This window comes from Dendropsophus ebraccatus, chromosome 2 (assembly GCF_027789765.1).
Source record: "Dendropsophus ebraccatus isolate aDenEbr1 chromosome 2, aDenEbr1.pat, whole genome shotgun sequence".
NCBI lineage: Eukaryota > Metazoa > Chordata > Amphibia > Anura > Hylidae > Dendropsophus > Dendropsophus ebraccatus.
The window spans coordinates 118,364,471-118,387,959 of record NC_091455.1 but is presented as its reverse complement, the minus strand read 5'-3'; the positions used below and the strand labels follow the sequence as shown (position 1 = coordinate 118,387,959).

General features: G+C 41.5%; 1 protein-coding gene across 2 annotated transcripts in view; it reads right to left on the bottom strand.

Moving 5' to 3' along the window:
• Positions 1-156: 156 nt before the first annotated feature.
• The window catches only part of TMEFF1 (transmembrane protein with EGF like and two follistatin like domains 1), a 186,453-nt gene continuing 163,120 nt past the window's right edge, over positions 157-23,489 (bottom strand). For both annotated transcript variants that reach the window (XM_069960267.1, XM_069960269.1), the window contains exons 6-10: positions 19,967-20,115; positions 17,783-17,848; positions 16,130-16,253; positions 2,977-3,135; positions 157-1,496 (exon numbers count right to left, since the gene is read on the bottom strand). In XM_069960267.1, the coding sequence (XP_069816368.1) occupies positions 1,412-1,496; positions 2,977-3,135; positions 16,130-16,253; positions 17,783-17,848; positions 19,967-20,115 (583 nt within the window). In that variant the 3' untranslated portion in view covers positions 157-1,411. The remainder of the gene's footprint in view (positions 1,497-2,976; positions 3,136-16,129; positions 16,254-17,782; positions 17,849-19,966; positions 20,116-23,489) is intronic.

Genomic DNA, 23,489 nt, shown 5'->3' with positions numbered 1-23,489 from the left:
TAATGTCTTTGCCTAAACATGTAAACATATTTCCTTACTAATATCCAGTACAGTATACACACATTTTCCTATAAATGGCCAACTATTCTGGGTAGAGCACAGATACTTACATATAAAACATATTGGGGAAAGCATTTTTTTTTTATTAAAGCAGCCTTTTATTTTTGTAATGGTGTTCAAATTAACATATGTATGCTGATCAACAGTTTCAAATTTTATTTTACATGAATTTTAACATTTATCTAAATGTAACAAAAGTATTGTGCGGACCTTAATGTAAGAGCCAAGGAAACATTTTCTCCCAGTAGTATTAAATGCTATATTTTTATTAAAAAAGGAAGGTATTTTTCAAGGGTCAGTGGTGGCACGGGAGCAATGGGGATTGTTTGTGTGGTGCCAATTTTTTTGGTGCCCAATTGACATGTTTTATTTCAATGGTGTAGAAAATACAGATAGTCACAGACACAATAACTGAAAAATAAATAAAAGGTAATACAAAACAGCTACAGATAATGACACCACAGAACAATGCACCTACTGCAATCCCTAGCCCCTGAAGATAGACCCTAATGGGTAATAAATGTCAGGATTAGAAACCATAGAACATATTTAACATGTTACCACTACTCACAGAATACAAGTCACATATCATGCGATAGCCAGTGTTTAAAAAAAAATGTCCATAACTAATTCTATAAAACATTGAAATATCTATTTAACACAGTGTCTTCTATGAAGCTTGGTAAGAAAAAAACTGTAAACATTGTTACCTTTAGCTCATGCCTGGTTTGTAGGGTATTTCTTAACATTTTTCTTGTTTGTTCATTATCTACAACCACAGGAGGCCTGAGCCTGTGTTCCATAGGAGCAACCAATCGTGGGGATGTAGTGAACATTTCATCCGCCATTTTGTTTTAGACATTGGAGGTACAGATCGAGTTAGTCTTTTTCAAGCTAAAGTATCTCCTACCAATTTACAAACTGTAGCCTGAAATCCTTCTTATCATACTTTATCGACCATTGACCTGCCCTTAGTTAACAAATCTTTTGCTCAATTTGTGGCTTGGACCCCAATGTTGTCAAAACTGAGATGCTTTAAGAACAAAATATGAATAATTAACAACCATGCGAAAGCACACGCCAAAAAATACTGAATTGTGTTTCCAGGAAAGTAATATAAAAACAAAAAGAACCAGAAAAATAATGAAAGCTGTATCAGTCCATTGCTGCCAGAGCTGATGTTTTGCAAGTACAATAGACAACCAACAAAGCTAAACTGTAAAATGTCCAAAAATAAGGCCTCTGAAATAAATATTTCCATTCTTTAAAAAAAGATATAATAAAAATGTACAGCACATGGTCAATGTAAGTATAAAAAATAAACAAGAAAAATAAAGAAAAAACACTGAGGCTACACCATCCGGGATGAAGCATCTGAAGTGAAGTGACCAAGATTTTGCTTCTGTCGACGTCCTCTGTTGTTCTTTGGACATTTCCTGCAATTGAAAACAGAAAACCTTTTAAATCATTTAATGTATTGAAAACTCTCTTCAGGGTAGTAATAATAATATATTTATTTGTATAGAGCCAACAGATTCCAGAGTAGTATTTACAGCACCTACTACCCATGTGGCTAAGCTAGTCCATATATCTGTCATGGAATAATGGATAATTGCCAAAAAAACCAAAAACAACTGATGAACTACATAGAGCGATTCTCTCCTGATTCTTTTGGATCTGTACGGGGCATTTGCAGACATCTTACATCCTGGATCACCAATTATTATTAGGTATATTCCACTCTATTGACCCTAAAGGGAACCTGTCATTACTTCCATGCTAGGCTGATGATACGCAATTACAGATGTAGCATACGCCACTATTATCATGGCAGCATGACATTGTGTTTAATCACTGTGCTGGATCACTGTGTTTCGTTAAAGTACAGTCAGCCAGTGGCTGTGAGGCATGCTGTGATGCACACAGTACTGTATGCATCGCTGCTCACTATAATTCATAGTACAGTATAATTCATTATAGTATGTATGGTAATAAAAAGGTATTGTTACACTCCCCGGTAATTAAAACTCCATAATTTTATTTGTTGCCGTCCAGTCCCCTCTGCTGAACCTGTTTGTCTCTACATTAGGGCAATTTGTTTGGATTATCAAGAGAAACGAGAGCAACTTGAGCACGCCAGTCTGATGGTTGGGCATTCAGCCATAGGCGTGCTCGAGGTGTGCTCATCTCTAATTATCGATAAAATTATGGAGTTTTAATTGGGTGAGTGTCTATTTACTTTTTCTATTACTCTGCATGTTTTGTTTCTTGCTATGTTTTTGAAGTTGAGCAGCACTCAGATGCTTTCCTTGGTATTTCCTGCTGGTTATACACCAGTAGTATTCCTCCAATGTATATAAATCTGCAGTAGTGCCACATACACCTACTCTTGCAACCAGCCAGGCCAATATACAATGGTGTTGCATGCACACTGTACTGTATGCATCATTGCACATAACTGCTCAGTACAGCACTGTAACTAAAGGAACAGGGAGCCCATCAATAGACATAGTAGAGTGTTACCTATTAATTTGGCAACTACTACCTCTGTATATATCTCTACCTGTACTATTATAAAACACCACTTGCTGTCAGATAAAATCCTCTCTGTATCTGAATCCACCATGTACTAACCCACCTAAACTGACTCTGCAGAGGGAGGGAGGGAAAAACCACTCGCTCCTCAGCATCAGTGTCTCTCAGCATGGAGAAGAACATACTCCTCACTGGCTGTAGAAGAAGAAAGTAGTATAAAATGAAGATGTGCTGTGAAGACCGCACATCCTGGAGTTACATTCGGCTTTATAAACGTTCATACATACAGTAATGCCACATATAAAATTTTAATTAAAAGGCCTGTGGAATCCCTTTTTCTAATAAATATACACAATAAAAGTAATTAAAAAAAACTTTTACCTTGTTATGCACATGACAATGGCAACTATAATGGCAATCTGTACGGCACCGATGATGGCTGCAATGAGGACATGAGTAAGCTTTTGTCTGCTCGGCACTACATAGAGTATGTTGAAATCTGTCTTATCACAGTATTGGCCTGTATATCCTGATTCACACCTGGAGAGAAATAAAACATAATCAAGTCATTTTAGTGTGTCAAAATCTCTATGTTTACTATTTTGCAGATTTTCTATGTTCTAGTTTGTTAAAGAGCATGTCACAGGATAGTGTCAGTCCTAGTGCTGACAACCCATCAAACACCAATGTAAAGCTTTGGCTCATAGCTATAAGATTTCTATAGCTCCAAGCCCAAGTAAGCAGTTCTGTTCTTAATTAACTTCTACAGAAATCCCAAAGGTGCACATACTCTTTAAAGCAACTGGATTGATATGTAATAAAAAACAGCTCATGAGATGTCATAACCAGATATAATGAGTAGTACAGTAGCTGTTGTAGGCACAGTTTAAAGGGGAACTCTGGAGAATATTTTTTATACATTGCTTTAATATTACTTTGAAATATAAGTTTTTTTAAAAAAAAAAAATAAATGTGTAATTTTTTCTTTATATACTATTATACATTGAGCGGCAGCAGTAAGGCACAACACAGCCCGTGTTGGGAACTACAGGGCTGCTAAAGCCCTGGTCCCTGCTCCCAAACTGTGATCAAGTAAGGCCACCAAAATAGTTCTACTGATACAGAGCACCCCCTGTGCTGTGTACCCTTATGCATTAGAATATACAGTACGCTAAGTCAGAAGCACTGTGTATGTTGCAGTCTCTGCAGTATGAGCACTGATTACTACTACTTGTCACTACTAATTAATACTCAACCAGTGCACTGCAGTGCACCCAGTTCTCCAGGCGGTCCTCCCGCTGTATCCACCCGCTCCACGGAGCGGGCAGACAGCAGGAATCTGATGCAGAGCGTTCGGGTTCATACGAACCCAAACCTCGAAGGGTTCAAACCATCCCTAATTAATACCCTTACTACCCTATATCTATTATGTAACTTGGGTTAATTTGTCGTTATTAGTTACATCCAGGGCTGTGGAGTCGGAACTAGTTTTGGCTGCAGTCGGAAAAAATGTACCGACTCCAGCTTTAAAAATAATCTTAGAACAATTTAAAATTAAGTTTTGATATGAATTTTATAAGTTTTGCTCATTAATATATATTATGAGCAACATTCTAATAGGACACTGGCCCTATTACATAAGGGTGGTCGAGGAAGAGTTGTCGGTCACTATTTGGCAGTTTGTTTCTGAGCGGGAAGAGTCCATTGTTTTTGGGGGTGATCTGTGCTGATGCCGGATGATAGGATATCTTTATATTACACTGCTGCTCATATGCAATGTAATATAGATGAGAAGGAGGAGACATAAGTAGTGTAGCAGTAACCTCTGTCCTCATTGTGGTGTTTTTCTTTAGTGTTCTATGGCTGCAGCTGTGTGTGTGTGTGCTATGGCTGCAGCAGGCTGTGTGTGTGAGCTATGGCTGCAGCAGGCTGTGTGTGTGTGTGTGTATGGTATGCCTGCAGCAGGCTGTGTGGGTGTGTGTGTGTATGCTACACCTGCAGCAGGCTGTGTGTGTGTGTGCTATGGCTGCAGCAGGCTGTGTGTGTGTATGGTACGCCTGCAGCAGGCTGTGTGGGTGTGTGTGTATGCTACACCTGCAGCAGGCTGTGTTTGTGTGCTATGGCTGCAGCAGGCTGTGTGTGTATGCTATGGCTGCAGCAGGCTGTGTGTGTATGCTATGGCTGCAGCAGGCTGTGTGTGTATGCTATGGCTGCAGCAGGCTGTGTGTGTGTGTGTGTGTGTGTGTGTGTGTATGCTATGGCTGCAGCAGGCTGTGTGTGTGTGTGTGTGTGTGTGTGTGTGCTATGGCTCCAGCAGGCTATGTGTGTGCTATGGCTGCAGCAGGCTGTGTGTGTGTGCTATGGCTGCAGCAGGCTGTGTGCTGCAGCCACAGTGACCCCTATATATCACTATGTGTGACTTCTTTATATCACTATGTGTCACCTCCTATATATCACTATGGATGACATCTATATCACATGCATCTGGCATTGTTAGCAGTGTTTCTGTGTGTATGGTGAATATTTAGTTAGAAACATAGAAGACTGTCAGCAGGAAAAGATCACCTGCTCCATCTAGTCTAGTTGTGAGTTGTTCAGGACATGGAGGCTGGAGACTGGCTGCATCCACTGCACACACAGGAGAAGCTGCTTTATATACAGTATTCCTTTATTCCCTCAGAAGTCGCCCCAGGATCATGTAGGACATTAGGAAGAAGCTGCTGAGCCAGTGTGATAAATAACTCCCCTGGTATATGACTGGCCATTTATGAAGGAGCAGGAGTCGGAGTCGGTAGTCGGAGTCGGTCCTGATAAAATTCAGGAGTCGAAGTTGGAGTCGGTCCTGATAAAATTCAGGAGTCGGAGTCGGAGCTGCGGCTTACCGACTCCACAGCCCTGGTTACATCATCCCTAATGTCCATCAGAATTTGATCTATGTATGTATCTGGCTAGGTGATTATAGCATATTAAACCTTAATATAGTATTATTAAACCTTATTCCTTCAGTTTAGGAAGGAAGGATTCAGGGGTAAACCAATGTACCTAAAGACAAAAACCATAAGTGAACCAAGCTCATCTTTATTTCAAGTGTATGTTTATTGGAAACAGTATACACTGAATTATTGATGCCCACTGCCAGTTCTATTACCGTATATTTATTTGGGTATTCCATTTGTGTATTAAATGTAGTTTTTCTACATCTTAATCATAAAAGCCCCAGTAGAAATAAAATTTAAGGCTCAGCAGGTCTGAGATATTTTGCCCGTCAGGCATCTCTTCTGCTTACGGCATTCAAACACATCTATTTCAGAGACTTATATTAAAATGACAATATCATACAGTGCTTGTTTTTCCTGATAAGATTAAGAGATTAAACAAGATGCGAAATGGAAATGTTTCAGCAGTGTTATTGTTACAAAACATTTTACAATTTTCACCTTAAAGGGGTTTATCACCATTGTGTGTTGCAAATGTTGGTCAGAAACCACTTGGAGAAAGCTAGATTGTGGGCACAGATACTAAAGAAACCCCTTGCTTTCACCAGTAATACATGTAAGAAGGTGTGATTTTTCCACAGGAAGATCCCAAGGTCTTATGGTCCATTTACACAGAAAGATTATCTGACATATTATCTGCCAAAGATTGGAAGCCAAAGCCAAGAATGGATTTGAAAATTGGAGAAATCTCAGGCTTTCCTTTATGACCTGATCTCTCTTTATAGTCTGTTTCTGGCTTTGGCTTCAAATCTTTGGCAGATAATCTTTGTGTAAACGGACCCTTATGTTAAGTTTACACGGAGCGATAATTGGCCCGATTGTACGATTAACGATTTCGAAGTAACATTTTTTTTTTAATAACGATCAGCGTTTAGACGGTACGATACATCGTACAGCAAAAAAATTTTTGTGATCGTTTTGCGATCGCGCGCAGCCTGCCCCCCGCTCCGATCGCCCCCCCGCTGCCGCTCCGATCGCCCCCCCCCGCCGCTCCGATCGCCCGCCCCCCTTCCCGCCGCTCCGATCGCCCCCGCCACCCCGGCCACGAGCATACGCTTAGCAGGTCTTCGAAATCCCCGGCTCCCCTCTTCAGCGCATTGATTAGCTGAAGAGATGAGCCGGGAATTTCAAACGGCTCCTCTTCAGCCAATCAATGCCATGAAGAGAGGAGTCGGGGATTTCGAAGACCTGCTACGCGGAGCAGGTAACGTATGCTCGTGGCTGGGGCGGCAGGGGCGATCGGAGCAGCGGGGGGCGATCGGAGCGGCGGTGGCCATCGGGGCGGCGTTCAGAGCGGCGGGGGAGGCGATCGAGCCGGCACAGGGGGCTGCGGATGAGCGGGGGGCCGGGCTGCGAGCGGGAGGCCGGGCTGCAAGCAAGGGGGCCAGGCTGCGAGCAAGGGGGCCGGGCGGCGGGCGGCGCTGCCGGACTATCGCACGAACTGTTTACACGGAACGATCGGCGAATTTTTTGCGAACGACGAACGACGATTTAAGAACATGTTAAAAGATCAAAATGAACGATTTATCGATCGGTTGCCGCGTTTACACGACGATTATCGTTCGAATTCGATCGTTATGGCGAAAATTCACCCGACAATCGTTCTGTGTAAACGTAGTATAAGTTTCCGGGATAGTCATCATATGACGACACCAGAAGAGTATTCTGATTGCAACAGGCCAACAGATGACAAGCTAGGAGTTAAATTGGAAGTACCAGGCAAACAATCCGAAGGACAAAGAAGAAGTGAGGTCAGGAACAATGTCTGGCTAAGGATAAGGACCCCAGACATACCCCATTTTTTGCTTTATAAGACGCACCCCTGGTTAAGACAACTGAAAACAGGAATAAAAAAATATTTCATGCCCATCAAATTTCCCTTGTGGTCTAAGGCAGTGAAGGGATCTAAGTTCACTAAATTGACAGGGCCACTTTACAATTATACTCAAACATACAGTACACAGCTCTGTAGCATGCACAATACACACCCAGCTCTGCTATATCATATACACCTAGCTCTGGTAGCTTAAACACACACAGAGCTCTTCAGCATGTACAATACACACCAAGCTCTACTAAACCAAAACACACACCCAGCTCTGCAGCATGCACAATATACTCCCTGCTCTGCTAGGTCAAACACACACAGAGCTCTTCAGCATGCACAATACATATTCAGCTCTGCAGCCTGCACAATACACACCCAGCTCTGCTATATCATATACACCTAGCTCCCTTTGCAATTGCCGTCCAATGACGTCTCAGATACACTTGATGAAGACTAGGCCAAGGTAGCATATAAAGGCCATGCAATCTGCGCACAGTAGCCCAACAAAAATGCCGCCTGGTGTTGTCGTGTTGAAAAATGGTTCCTCAGACATGGGGCACACCACTGGTTCCATGACCAAATTAATGTACTGCCAAGCTGTTAGTGTACCTGAAAGACTAGTGTACCACTACTGTATTGTACATTATGCCAGTCCATGTCATAATCCTGGGAGTAGCACTGACGTAATATTCCATTGTGGAGGGTTGTTCATAGCGTTTCCCACTTGTTCACCAGTTCAATCTCAGGCTGTCAGAGCTGGACATCCTTAAAAAGTCACGGTCATTAAATTATATTTATTAGCCAAATATGCCATTATCTGCATGTAAAAAGCCTTTTCCCAGCCCCCCCCCTCCTCTCCTTTCTGTCATCCACTGCTCAGAATCAGGAAATCTTGACTGTTTTTTCATTAGTCGGATCTGTCTGTTCTATGAAAAGGGGAGGGGGGAGGGGGAAGGAGCGAGATTAGCGGGCAGCTGAGAGCCGAGAACAAAAGATTGCACAGCGGGGGAGCTATTCACAGTGCTATTCAGAGGTCAGAGAGGTCAGTGGTGACTACAGACAAGAGAGCCCGGGATGTGAATGTAAATTAACTCTTTGTTGTCCTGTTTTGCTGCGTTTACTTTCTCTCTCTATAGGAAAACCATAAGGACAGGGGGGAGAGCTTCAAACTGCTTTTTCATGATAAAAATTCTTTTTTTGGCTAATAAAACCAATTACAAAGTTTCTTAAAATTGCCTCTACTATTGATTTCTGCAATAAAAATTTTAACGTCAGTGACACTTTAACCCCTAGACGACTTAGGACGTACCAGTACGTCCTGGAAGTCTGTGCCCAGATGACCAAGGACCTACCGGTACGTCCTGAGCTATAAGGTGCGCTTCAGAGCGGAGCGCGCTTCATAGCAGGTGGGGGCTGGCTGCAATCAGCAGCCGGGACCTCACCGGTAATGACACGCTGCAGCGTGCCATTAACTCCTTAAATGCCACGGCGTTTAAGTGTAAGTGACAGGGGGAGTCCCCTGTCACTTACCGAGTCACACTGCGGGGGTCCCGATCGTTAAAACGGACCGCCGGAGGTCTCTCACCTGCCTCACGTGCGGTCTGATCGGCGCTCTGGTCACTGAGCCTGCACAGGCAGGCTCAATGAGCAGAGCGCCGATAACACTGATCAATGCTATGCCTAGGGCATAGCAATGATCAGTGTAAAAATCAGAGTTATGTATGTACAAGTCCCCCAAAGGGACTTCAAATGTGTAAAAAAAAAAGTTAAAATCACTAATACACTACCCCAAAACCCCCCCCCAATAAAAGTTGAACACCCCCCTTTCCCATTATATAAATAAAACATATAAAAATAAATAAACATATAATATACCGTAGCGTGCGTAATTGTCCAATCTATTAAAATATAACAAGCGTCATTGCGAACAGCATACACAAAAAGAGGGAAAAATATGCGCAGATTACCGATTTTATGTTACATTATATATATAAAAAAAAATCTATAAAAATTGATCAAAACGTTCGATCTTCACAAATATGGTATTAATAAAAACTAGAGATCATGGCGGAAAAAATGACACCCCATACAGCCCCGTAGGTGAAAAAATAAAACTGTTATTGCTGTGACTAATCTGATCGGCTTCTATGAAGAGGTAAGTTATAGACTGGACCTGGGGGAGGCTGTGGATGTTGTGTATCTGGACTTTTCAAAGGCATTTGATACTGTGCCGCATGAAAGGTTGGTCTACAAAATGAGGATGCTGGGACTGGGGGAAAATGTATGCAAATGGGTAAGTAACTGGTTGTGTGATAGAAAACAGAGGGTGGTCATTGATGGAAAATATTCAGATTGGGTTTTAGTTACTAGTGGGGTACCTCAGGGGTCAGTGTTGGGTCCACTTCTTTTTAATATTTTTATTAATGATCTTGTAGAGGGGCTACAGAGTAGAATCTCCATTTTTGCAGATGATATTAAACTGGGTAAAGTAATCAGTACAGAGGAGGATAATATCATATTACAGAGGGATTTGGAGAAGCTAGAGGCTTGGGCGGAGAAATGGCAAATGAAGTTTAATGTGGATAAATGTAAGGTTATGCATTTGGGCCATAGAAATAATAAGTACAGTTATGTGCTAAATAATAAAACACTGGGTAAAACTACTTCCGAAAAGGACCTGGGGGTATTGGTGGACAGTAAACTCAACTTTAGTGATCAGTGCCAGGCAGCAGCTGCCAAGGCTAATAAAATAATGGGGTGCATCAAAAGAGGTATAGATGCTAAAGATCACTAGTCAGACCACATATGGAATACTGTGTACAGTTTTGGGCACCGGTATATAAGAAGGACATAGGTGAACTGGAGCGGGTGCAGAGGAGGGCAACAAAGGTCATTAAGGGAATGGGTGGGTTACAGTACCAAGACAGGTTATCAAGCTTGGGGTTATTTACGCTAGAAAAAAGACGTCTTAGGGGCAATCTGATCACAATGTACAAATATATGAATGGACAGTACAGAGATCTTTGTAGTGGTCTTTTTACTCCTAGGTCTGTAACAATGACAAGGGGGCATCCTCTACGTCTAGAGGAAAGAAGATTTCATCATCAGCATCGACGCAGGTTCTTTACTGTACGAGCGGTAAGACTGTGGAACTCTCTGCCACATGAGGTTGTCATGGCCGATTCATTAAATAAGTTCAAGGGAGGACTTGATACTTTTCTTGAACAATATAATATAACAAGTTATGGGCATTAGATTTCTGGTGATACGTTGATCCGGGGATTGTTCTGGTTGCCATTGCAGTCGGGGGGGGGGGGGGGGGGAGTTTCTCCATGTGGCGGGGCGGTTGTCTTCTGCCCCATAGGGGTTTTTCGCCTTCCTGGATCGACACAGTAGGATTCTCCTAGGTTGAACCTGATGGACTCTTGTCTTCTTTCAACCTTGTTTACTATGTTACTATGTTACTATGTTATAAGCGTCACAATAGGCCCATTTTATTAAAAATTAATTGCCAAAAAAAAGGATTTAAAAAAATATATAACATTAGAAAATCTGTGTAAACCTGCATATGGTTGTGTTCGGACTGACCTATAGAATAATGGTATCACGTCGCTTTTACCATATAGTGCATTACGTAGACACAGGAACCCCCCAAATGTTACCATTTTGCATTTTTTTTTACGATTTCACCAATTTATATCTTCATAAATAATATATTTGGAATTCCATCATACATGTTATGGTAGAATAAAAGACGCCATTACAAAGTACAACTATTCCTGTAAAAAACAAGCTTTTACATGGCATTGTAGATAGAAAACTGAAAGTGATAGAGCCCGTAGAAGGGGAGGAGGAAAAAATGAAAGCGCAAAGAACAAAATTTGCGCGGTCCACTGGGTCATTTTGGGCCTGGTCCTCAAAGGCTTAAGGAGACTTAAGAACTTTATTCCAGTCTCCTTGGCTGCTTTGCTTTGCCCTATGATAGCCTTTGAGAGTGGTGGTGTGAGGTCAATGAAACAACTATAGCTGGCCATCTGGATTGTAGCCCAATGTCATTCAAACATCTTCTGATGTTTTTTGTAGGCACTGTTTGACTCCCTAGGCTTGGTATGTGATGTCTAATGTCACTTATAGTACAGAATGCACCATTCTTCAAACCTGATGGCCTGTCCGTGCAGAGGTTCGCCTCTGTGCACCTGTTGGTGTCTGTCATTCCAGTTCATGATTGGTCTTTCAATCACTAGGACACGCAATGTTGTACAGTGAGGACATCTCTGTAGCAGTTTGCCAGAATGATAAATCGAGTTCTCAGTTCAAAGATTCTGTCCCTCTCATTTTGTAATGTAGGGATAACTAGCATGTTGACAAAAAGGAAACAATGCAAATTCATATGGTACTGACTTGATTCGATTTCTGAGGTTCTGTGACTAAAAAAGAGCTTTCAGTCTCGCTTGTGGACTGTTGAAAGCCCTCCAGTATGCCACACATTGGAACTAGGTGCTTGAAACTGTGATCATACACAGATCTTAGCAACACCTGCTATTTTCTGGGTTTTCATAACCTTATGGCTTTTCAGAAACAGTGTTAGGCCATGTGCACACGGGCAGAAACCTTACCTGTGTGCAGTGCTGAGCAATGCCTTTTTCTGCACTGATGTCAGTGCATGAAGGGGGGTTGTCCTGAAATTAACTTCAATAGGAGCTTCACTGCGGTACTGCATAGAATGAAGTGACATGCCAATTTTTTTTTGCACAGTTCATTATTTTCTATTGAATTAAATGGTAGATGGATTAAGTACTTTGTATTAATATATGCATGGAATTAGAACTTGGTATTAATTTATGTGTTAATTTATGTGCCTAATTCTTCTGGTCTTGCATCATCACCACTTGCATATAGCTGTACAAACATAACCCTGTTTTGTCAATCTCTTTTATTAGGATTTCACTCATTTAAAGGGGAGCTACACTGGCGTAAAAAGCTATAATATTACGGTATAATTTGCAACTGTTTAGCCTTAGATGCTGGGTTCTACTGTGGCATTCTTAGGCATATGTCGACATTACTACTTAATGAATTACATCCCTCTGTGTCATCATTTTATATATTTTCTTTTTGCTTCACCAAAGTAAATCTGAATGCTCTTATTTTCTTTTTAGATCCTGTCTCCACATCTGACGCAGCTTTTTCTTACTATGATGGGCTGTTCTGAGTAAGATATGAGCAGCATTTACTTCACAAGAAGCTGCCAATGCACATTATTCCCTTTAAAATCTATAGTTGCAGGTACAGATATCAAAACCTGACAACCATGAAACATGAACTAGACATCCAAGCAAGCAGCGTGGCTGAGAAAGCACTGGTGCATGAAGAAGGCTGTGCTCAGTGTGTCCATATTACGCCAGAGCTATGTGTAAATGAAGGACTTCAATATTGACGGGATTGTTCAAAAGAAACACTGCAATCTCTCCTGTTGCTATAAAAACATTTACGTCAGAAAACAGAAGAAAGGAATTAGGTCTTCTGGGTCTGACAAAAAACCTGCACTGAGAATGAAAACTGCGCGAATGGTTACCGATGTGTAAAAGAAATGTTAAATATAATGTCCAAGCGGATTAAATCTTCTTAAAGGGGTTCTGCAGTATTTACCAATTGGTAGCATTTACAAAATCTTTGCTTCTATTTCTCTGCAATACACTGTTTTACACATTTTCAGATAGCCTCCTAAATAATAGCTATAATGGTGGAAACCCAATTGTTTGCTATAGGCCTTGCTGACACTTTTCTTTTATTCAACTGACTGTTCTTCAAGTCTACTGTGTGTGGACACTGCCATATGTTTATGTGAGCGGAGGTCACATGGCTTGACAGGATCTGCATCAGCATACATATAATGGTATTCATACAGTAGGTAAAAAAAAATTGCTGCAGAAGCACACCACGTTGCTTACATGTTTGCCGTGTTCTGAAACCACCAAAAAACATGTGTCTTCAATATGTGCATTGCTTATGTGCAGTGCTTTCTTCTGCTTTTTATCACAGTCCTCCCCCCTGCCTACTCCCCTCCCCCAGCACTCCTGCCATTTCCCTACTTAAAACTGCAGACCATTGCACCTTAAGGCTGGGTTCACACTACGTATATTTCAGTCCTCATAGCAACCAAAACCAGGAGTGGATTGAAAACACAGAAAGGATCTGTTCACACAATGTTGAAATTGAGTGGATGGCCGCCATATAACTGTAAATAACTGCCATGATTTCAATACAACGGCTGTTGTTTTAAGATAACAGCAAATATTTGCCGTTAAATGGCGGCCATCCACTTGATTACAACATTGTGTGAACAGAGCCTTTCTGTGTTTTTAGTCCACTCCTGGTTTTGGTTGCTATGAGGACCTGCTATGAGGACCTGACATGAGGACCAAATACTGCCTGAAATATACTGTGTGTGAACCCAGCCTAAGGTTGGATCACAAGATGTATTAACTTTTTGTCTGCTCTCTTGCCCCTGTCTCTGTCTGCTCTGTAACATTTGTCACAAGTCAGCATGGTGTGACCACACACCTCACTGTTCCTAAATGTCCTACTAAAGCTATATATATATATCGGTATCTGTGTATATGACAGGGAGATGGTGATGCAGGCTGGAAGGGGTGGTCTGAGATTTTAACATTAGTCAGGGGGTGGGGCTAGAGCTCAGAGATCAGATCCAGCCAAGCCTTTTGGGGCATCAGAGAATGATGCATCGTCTACTAAGAGAGGGAGAAGTTGGGAAGTTGGGAGACAACACACATTTTGTAGTTCTTTTATTTTTCATTTCCGTCAGGAGGCGAAGCACACAAAGGCACGCTGAAGCCATTACAATGTGTGATAATACTATTAACACTATATGGGTGATTTATTTAAATACAATTTTCTGATACTGCATAAGCCCTTTAAGTATGTCATATTTTATCATGATTTTGGATACTTTTTTTTTCTATGAAAACCTATTCTTCCTACATAGCCAATAAACCTGATAATAAAGGGAACCTACAAAGCATTGAGCATTTAGTTATAGTCGCTGAAGAATTAATAATATAGGACCTTTTCGAGGATTTGAGCAAATCATATCAACAGAAGTAGTAAGTTCAGATTTCAAAACTAAAAAATAGCAGGGACGCCACTGAATATATACAGTAGATGCTTTTACCCTGACTATGTAATGTGTCTGTTATCTCCAGAACAACGCCTTATAATGTGCACTACTCTAGATATTAGAGAGTTATAATAACACCAGTTATAATAAGAGCACATTCATACAATAGACAATCACATCAAAGGTTTCTTAATAAAAGAACTACTTAACATCGCCATATTATTCTTACAAAAGGAGTGGTATTTGCTGGGGTTGTCATAGTAACCATTCTCTAAGACAGATTGTAATTTGTAATACAATAATGGACACAGTGTTAGTATTTCATTCTGTTTTCAATGACATTGTTTGACCATGAAAATATATAAGCTGCAGCATACAGTACTTTTATACAGCTAAACTGAATTTCTACATTTATGATCATTCTGTATCCACCACTTAAAGAGGACCTGTCACCCCCGCTGCCGGGGTGACAGGCTCCCGACCCCCTGCTAGAGCACCTTATATGTACCTGATCCCGCCGGGTCCCGCTTCTTGAGACGGTCGGGTGACGGAGATATCAGCGTCAGAAGCCCGGCGCGCGCGCTCCTCAGATGAGTCCAACACTCATAGAGAATGACTGGTGAGTTCGACGCTCCGTCATTCTCTATGAGTGATGGACACATCTCAGGAGCGCGCGCGCCGGGCTTCGGGCGCTGACATCTCCGGCACCCGACCGGATCAAGAAGCGGGACCCGGAAGGATCAGGTACGATAAGGTGCTCTAGGGGGGGTTGGGAGCCTGTCACCCCGGCACGGGGGGTGACAGGTTCTCTTTAAAATCCTCCAACATACAAATGCTGTAAGAGGTGAGACTGTTATCCAGGCTCTGTTGATAAAGTTTGGACTGTAATCTACTAGAGTCTCAAGAGTATTGCTTAAAATGTTACTATTCTTTGTACACTTAGTGTGCCATCGCCTGTCTATAGGAGAGCGTATGCTTCTCTGCTGCCACCGCTCTCCGCTCCAGGAAGTGACATGGCCCCTAGCAACCAATCAGATTACACTTTTCATTCTTCACAGATTCCTTGGAAAATGAAAGGTGGAATCTGATTGGTTGCTAGTGGCAACAGAGCCAGTTCTACTTTACACCAGTTTGATAAATCTCCTTCTTAGTAGAACAAAAACAGATTGGTAGGAATACAACTGCTGGGACCTCACTAAACCCAAAAAATGGGAATATATTTCCCTGGACTATGCAGCACTCCATCCGTGCTCTGTGTCCTTATTCTTAAGATCAAAGGGAATATCCTACATACAATTGTAACACTGTCAAATTAAAGGCTTTTCTTAGGCAATTGTTATTGATTACCTATCCAAATGATAGGCTATTAATGTCTGAACAGCAGGGTGCCATGGCTTCAAAACATACACAATGAATGGAGAACACCTAAACAGCTGATCAGCAGAGGTGGAAGGAGGCAGCACCTTCCTGATCAGATATTAATCCTCTGCATTGACCATCAATCTTAAATGAACCCTTTAATAACAAAATGGCCTTCAGAATTTAACTTAAAGTACATTTATACTAACTCACCGGCATGATGCTTTCTGTGTTGGATAGCTTAATTCGCATGTTCCATGCACACAATATCCATTATAGTTTTCTGAACATGGCATATAGTTCCCCATGTAGTCATCTTCCCTTTGATCACTGGAATCTAACAAAAAACACTATGTTAACTAGAGAAACTGCATAATAATCTGGTTACATTGAGGCCTGAGAGCTTGTTGATGTCAATGAAAGTAAAGAAAAACAATTAGTAGGTTCTATTGCCTTCTAGAGCCTTATATTGAAGGTATAGAGTATATTGGGCGTAATTCCAGAGTTACCCCTCTGAAAAAAAGGCTTTAACATATGCCATTGTATAGTCAAACAAGGACATAAGTAGCCACCCATGTTAAAAAAAAAAAAAAAAAGATGTAAACGGACATATTATATATCAGCCTGATGCACACTTTTTGCTATTGGCAGGTGAACAGGGTAAATACACAAAATATACATTAAATAAATAAGATATAAAAAGAGCCTAAGGATGATTTTACATGCTGAACTAAACCTACTGTAGATCTACATTACCTAATACAGTGAATTTCTTTTGGTTCAATAAATAACTCAAGCTCAATAGAAGCGAAATAAAACAATAGAGGGAATTTACTATCAGTGCAAATTTTTTCATGTTTCACATATCTAGCATATACATCATGCAAAATCTATTAAAAAAAAAGCGCACATCTGTTAGTAAATTTCTGCATAAACATTAATGCGCAGAAAGTTCAAAAGCACTGCCCTGTCACGTTTACCCATCAAGCAGATGATGCAAATGGGAAAATAATTAGTCTTCGCAAAAACAACATGATATATTGTGCACATACCACTACATGGCAGTAAGCTGACCGCTTTACACTTACAAGAACACGCAAACTTAATGGTAAATGGTCAATGTAATTACAACATTTCTCATGAAAGGGGGCATAAGCATTAAAGGGAAACTAACAGCAGGTCAGAAGTCTATAGCCTGCGCTCATTGCAACTGCCTCTATATGCACAAGTAGCCACATAAATATACCAGTCCAGGGTGACAGTCAGAGAGGGATCTATTCAGGACTGGTGGGGTGGGGAGAAGCCACCAGGGAGCAAACTGATGAAATGCACACGAAAAGAGTGACAACTGTGTTTTTTTCCTGCATTATTAGTTTCTCTATTCCATATATTAGCCTATGCTGTACCCTCTAAACCTGCCACATGTTAACAAAACTAAGATATCCAGGTATCAATAGCTTTATGTTTATGTGTCCTTCATGCTGCTTCTGTAGGTGGTGAATGGTATCCACTTTCAATTGCTAGCATTTTATTCTGCTCTTCAGCATTCCAAAACCTGACTTCCCCAAATATATATTTCAGGAGTGATTGCAGCTCCGTGACAGCCTGAGACACGTCTGTGTATTACACTACAAGTACCCTTTGTCCAGCAAAATAAATGTGCTTCATAAAATAGTCAAATTCTGCAAAAACAACAACTGGCTGTTGTCAAAATGTCATCCTAACATTTACATTAGATTTATGCTCGACTGCAGGTGTCTCATGCAGCCTTATGCTGAGTTCTGGATACAGAGAGCAAAGAGAGCGGAGAGAAAAATGAAGAGTCAGCAATGGGGTCTTCTGAAGTACAGGGCAGAGAAGGCCTACCTTTCACCTCCGGACGGTACTGTAAGCCATCGTCTTTCTTTCCAGGTGGAATAGTGTCATCTGTGACTGAATATATAAAATAGTGTTAGATCTTGTGAGAGACTGCCATAGGAATCAATGCTAAAATATTTCTACTAGCAAAATAAGAGCCCATTACCATATCTGTGGCCATACTGTGTCTTTACAAATTGTGTATCTACTTTAGAAAATGTTGTCATATACTGTATATAGCTTTATTCAGTGATAGTTTTATCTCATGAGTAACTGATAGCTCAAAATGTGTCCAGTTTGTGGACTTTGGCGTGTTAGTCTTTACTGGACCTTTCTTCCTATATTCTGTGCTGTGTTCCTACACCCGGTCTGTTCAGGGAAGAGCTAACTGAGCCGGATCATGAATTTGCTTTGCATTAAACTAATGGTAATAAATACAAAATAACTCACTGATGAATTATGCACAGCTCCATATTTAATGCAGAAAAAAGACATGGGGCGCACATCAACATAAATAGATCTACTGCTATGCAACATAAATGAAGAAAAGCTTCTCAGCACACATTTTAGCCCACTTGCTATGTCATGGTAACCTCATTATAAGTAGGTCTCTGCTCTAATAAGCATGGCACTGTGCGGCAACCCCTGCTGGCACAACAACTGCTCCTGAAGAGACAGCGGCTCAGCAGCACCCCTGCTGCCAGGCTAAGCCCCCTCTTACTTGGTTACTTTGCTCCAAAGCCAGGGGGTATACACTGGCACCTTGTTTTTCCCTTTCTCTGCATGTGTGGTTCTCTAAACTAATGTTGACTCTTCATAGGAGTTTCTCCATTACACACATTTATAGCTCATTGAATGTACATGCCATAAATATCCAAATGGAGAAATCTCAATGATTGCTACTTCTCCATGCCCTTAAATGGGTGTGTATGGTATAATTTCTATTAAAGCAACAGCATGTGTGTGGTCACTTTACAGTGCTGTGAATATGTGGAAACAGCTGATGTATCAGTCAGTTATTGCATGTCTACTCAATCTATATCATAAAAATGAAAGTCTGTCTGTCTGTCCCGTGTAGACTTCTAAACACCTGAACCGTTTGACCCCAAATTTGGCACACAGATACATAGGGTGCCGGGAAGGTTAGAGCGAAGGTCCCGTCCCCGCCAGATGTACAGGAGGGGAGGGGGAAGAGCGCCCCATAGAGATGAATGGGAGAATCCTGCTGCTAGTTTGTCTGTCCATAGGGTGTACAGGGCAGGGATCCGCAGCGGGTCTCGCTGTGAATTTGCATCGAGAAATCCGCTGCGGATATGCCCAGTGAGCTTGTACCCTAACAGTGTACAGTGTATACAGAGTGTATACAGTAAAGGGCTTACCTGCCGGGTGGTGGTGTTGGGGAGTGTATACAGTAAGGGGGTGTAAGGGAATGTGTACAGCATGAGGCCTACCTGGGGGGGTGTATACAGCATGGGGGCTACTTGAAGGGGGGAGTGTATACAGCATGGGGGGCTACCTGAAGGGGGGGTGTATACAGCATGGGGGCTACCTGCAGGGGGGAGTGTATATAGCATGGGGCTACTTGAAGGGGGTAGTGTATACAGCATGGGGGCTACCTAGAAGGGGGGAGTGTATACAGTATGGGGGCTGTCTGCAAGGGGGGCAGTGTATACAGTATGGGGATACCTGCAGGGGGAGTGTATACAGTATGGGGGCTACCTGCAGGGGGGAGTGTATACAGTATGGGGGTAACCTGCATGGGTGAAGTGTATACAGTATGGGGGCAACCTGCGGGGGTGGAGTGTATACAGTATGGGGGCAACCTGCAAGAAGGGGGGGAGTGTATACAGTATGGGGCTACCTGCAAGAGGGGGAGTGTATACACTATGGGGGCTACCTGCGGGGGTGGAGTGTCTACAGTAAAAAAAACAAACAAACAAGGGCATAGATTGGCCTCCTGGGCGACTTTGGAACAAATCTAATTAACACACTAACACTTTATACCCGGGCAGCGCCGGGTACATTTTCTAGTATTACATAAAATATCTGATACATGTAGGTAAACAAGGTTATTTGCATGAAACAGAAGATACAACAGAAGACACTAGAATTCTACTATACGAGTTATGGCATCATCTGCTAACTGTAATTGGTACTGAATGTTCTACATAGAATAATTATTATTTTTCGTACCTGTACAACTTCCAAGGTGTTTGACATCAATCTGCTCCTGCTTGATGCATGACGCCTCTCTCACCATACATGGATTAGAATAGGAGTTTCCATCTGAGGCACAGACTGGATTAAAATTATGTCCACTGCAGTCTATGTTACACACACACCTGTTGGGGAAAATAGGAAAATGAATGAATGATGATGTAACAAAGGAATGTCAATGTCACTATACTGATTCATAAATGTATTTATCATGTAATAAGCTCGGCACTAAAAGATAGCAATTGCTGATTGAGATGTATTGTCCTAGCTGAAAACCAATATAACTCAATGGCATAAAATCAATGATCTCTATGGAAACCAATGACAAGCCAACCATAAAAGCAGGCCATATTCTTACTATGGTAGGTTAGTCAATCAAAACTGAGGTGAAGATCAGTGGAGTTATCATAATAATCTATCTAGCTCTGTCTGGCAAGACTTCATGCTCTGTTCATATGGAAGTATTTTATGGTGGACTCAGCATAAAATATATGCATTCTATATGTTGCTGATGATACCTCTATAATTATGTAACTTGGGGTTGATTTGATTTATCATGTATATTTGTATATATAAATGTTTATATTTACATGTATAATTATTTAATCTATTTTTATTTCATTGATGCACATGCACTTTAGACCAAACGAGGCTGAGGCTACGGCAGCGAATCCAGATTCTGGATCACAGTTTGTTGGAATATAACAAAAAGAAAAACAGCCTCAAAGTGTCAGCCGGGGTGACAGGCTCCCGACCCCCTGTTAGATCCCCCTATACTCACGTGATCCCGCCGGGTCCCGCTTCCTGAGCCATTCGGGTCACGGAGATTTCAGCGCCCGAAGCCCGGCGCGCGCTGAGAGATGAGTCCGATGTCCATAGAGAATGACGGAGCATCGGACTCCCCATTCATTCTCTATGGGCATCTGACTCTGCTGTCAGCGCGCGCGCCGGGCTTCGGGCGCTCATATCTCTGTGACCCGATCGCATCAGGAAGCGGGACCCAGCGGGATCACGTCAGTATAGGGGGATCTAACGGGGTTGAGAGCCTGTCACCCCGGCACGGGGGGTGACAGGTGTCCTTTAAATTAAAAAAAACGTTAAAAATTATGCTTCATAAAATGGTGTCGGCCAAAAAAGGGGAGGGGGTTAAATGTTATGCAAAATTGGCAAAATTTGGTTTTGTATGCACATGGTTTATTTGTACCAAATGGAAAGGTTGGTATAGTTTTAAGAGATGAATGTAATGAAATAAAATTCTTATTTTATGTCTTGGGTTTTAGAATTTTTGAGCAGTGCTAATGTTCACCTCAGTTCTGATTGACTAAACTGCCTTGAGTATAATGGCCTAAGTCTAATAAAGAGAATCAGGCTAGGGAGAAACTTAAAGGGGTATTCTGCTGAAATCAAAGTTTTAATATGTTGCTGCCCTTGGGATGAACATAACAAACAGACTATTCTTAACTTTCTGAGCTCCCCTGATGCCTTCCTACGTCATCTTCAGGTCCTGCTTGAATGATCCCACCTCCACTGCCATCTAACAGCCCACTCAGCCAATTAATGACTAAGATGGCCAGAGTGGGCTGTCACTGCCAGATGTGTTTGTTTCGGAAATGGAGGCGGGATCATTCAGCTGGGACCCGAAGATGACGAGGAGGACAACGGAGTGCGGAAAGGTAAGAATAGCCAGTTTGTTAAGCTCTTCCCAACAACATACTAAAACTTTAATTTGAATGGAATACCCCTTTAATCCTCATCCCTATTCTAGCACTGTTTCTGGATTTGCAGCTCTGAAATTCTATCAGGTCTGTACTATACTGTAAAATATATACAAATATTAAGAAAAATCTAAGAACACACTTGAGGTAGATGTAAAACATGGCCAGCCATGTACAAGGGTTAAGCTCAGACATGAGTATCACCTAATAATATAATAGCTATAGAGACAGAGATATAAGGCACCCTGACCTGAATCCATCCATTAGACAGTTTCAATTGTTCAACCTATATCACAATCCAACAGACCAAAACAAATGCAGCCTAAGCATTCAGTGAACCATAAAACAGATCCAGTGACCAACACACAGCAAATAAAACTGTCCTAATCAATACAAATTCAACTGCGGAGATAACAGAAACATAGAACACTGTCAGTGTCCTATCTAATCCACTCCAATACTTTTAGTATTACCATTCTTATTATCTTAGGATGGATATATGTTTATTTCAGGCATCTTTAACCCCTTAAGGACAATGAACGTTAATGTATGCAATGGAAGTCTGTGCCTTAATGATGCAAGGCATATATTTACACCATTATTTGCAGGGGCTCTATGAAACAAGCTCAGGAGCTTGCTTTATAGAGGGTGAAGACTGGCTGCTACCGGCCGCCCACCATTAACCCCTTCAACAGTGCAGGATTTAATTAACAGTGACAGGACCTGCTCTCTGATAATTTCCACTGACTGCTGGAGGCAGGCTCTATGTGAAGATCGCCGATAACACTGATCAATGCTTTGCAATGGCATAGTACTGTGCAAGAACATACCCTTAAAGTGTTACTGTCATTTAAATGTCCCTTTGCCGAAATCAAGTATAAATGGTAGAAGCGATTTCAATCCCTTAACGACCCCTGACATATATGTATGTCGTAGCGCTGCTAGGGTGGTTCAGAGAGGGGTTTCGGCTATTAGTGGCCAGTCGCTGCGCACTAATTAGACACTTAATGCAGTCAAAACTGACAGTTGCATTTAAATGACTTCAAAAGCACTTGCATGGTGGTCTAGTGGATGGATTGCCCCTGCAATGCAATCATGGAGGGGTGATCCATTCTTCTGCCAGGGCCGGACCTCAGTGTTGCAATGACGCTGATCCCGACTCGACACTCCATTGCTCTGGGCTCCAGTAGCCCACAGCAATAATCTCATGGATGAATTCAGTATGTATATACTGCATTAATCTCTATGAGAGATCAATTCAGTTGTATTAAAAGTCCCTCAGGGTCCCTCAAGTTTTTTCACTAATAAAAAAAATCCCCTCCCATAATAAAAGTTAAAATCATCCCCCTTTTCCCATTTTATAAGTAAAAAATAAATAAAAACAAAAAAATATTTGGCATTGCTGTGTACAAAATTGCCCGGAACTATTAAATGATCACATCCCTGATCTCGCACAGTAAACAGCGTAAGCACAAAAAATTCCAAAGAGCATAATTGCTGATTTTTAGTCACATCAAAAATAACACCTCACAGAACTCTATAGACCAAAAAATAAATGTGTTACATGGATGGTTTTAAGAACATTTAGGTTTTTAGAAAGGTTGTAGATTTCCACTAAGACTGAAGTAAATTTGGTGCCAACCACAACCCTTTGTGTAAAGGCACAACCTGGTGTTTTATGCTAAATATTTGTCCCTCTTTATGGATGTGTATCAGGTGCAGACTTTAATGACTTCCTCCCTAAAAGTATATTTACTGGAGTCTACTCTGTTATGTGCAACTCC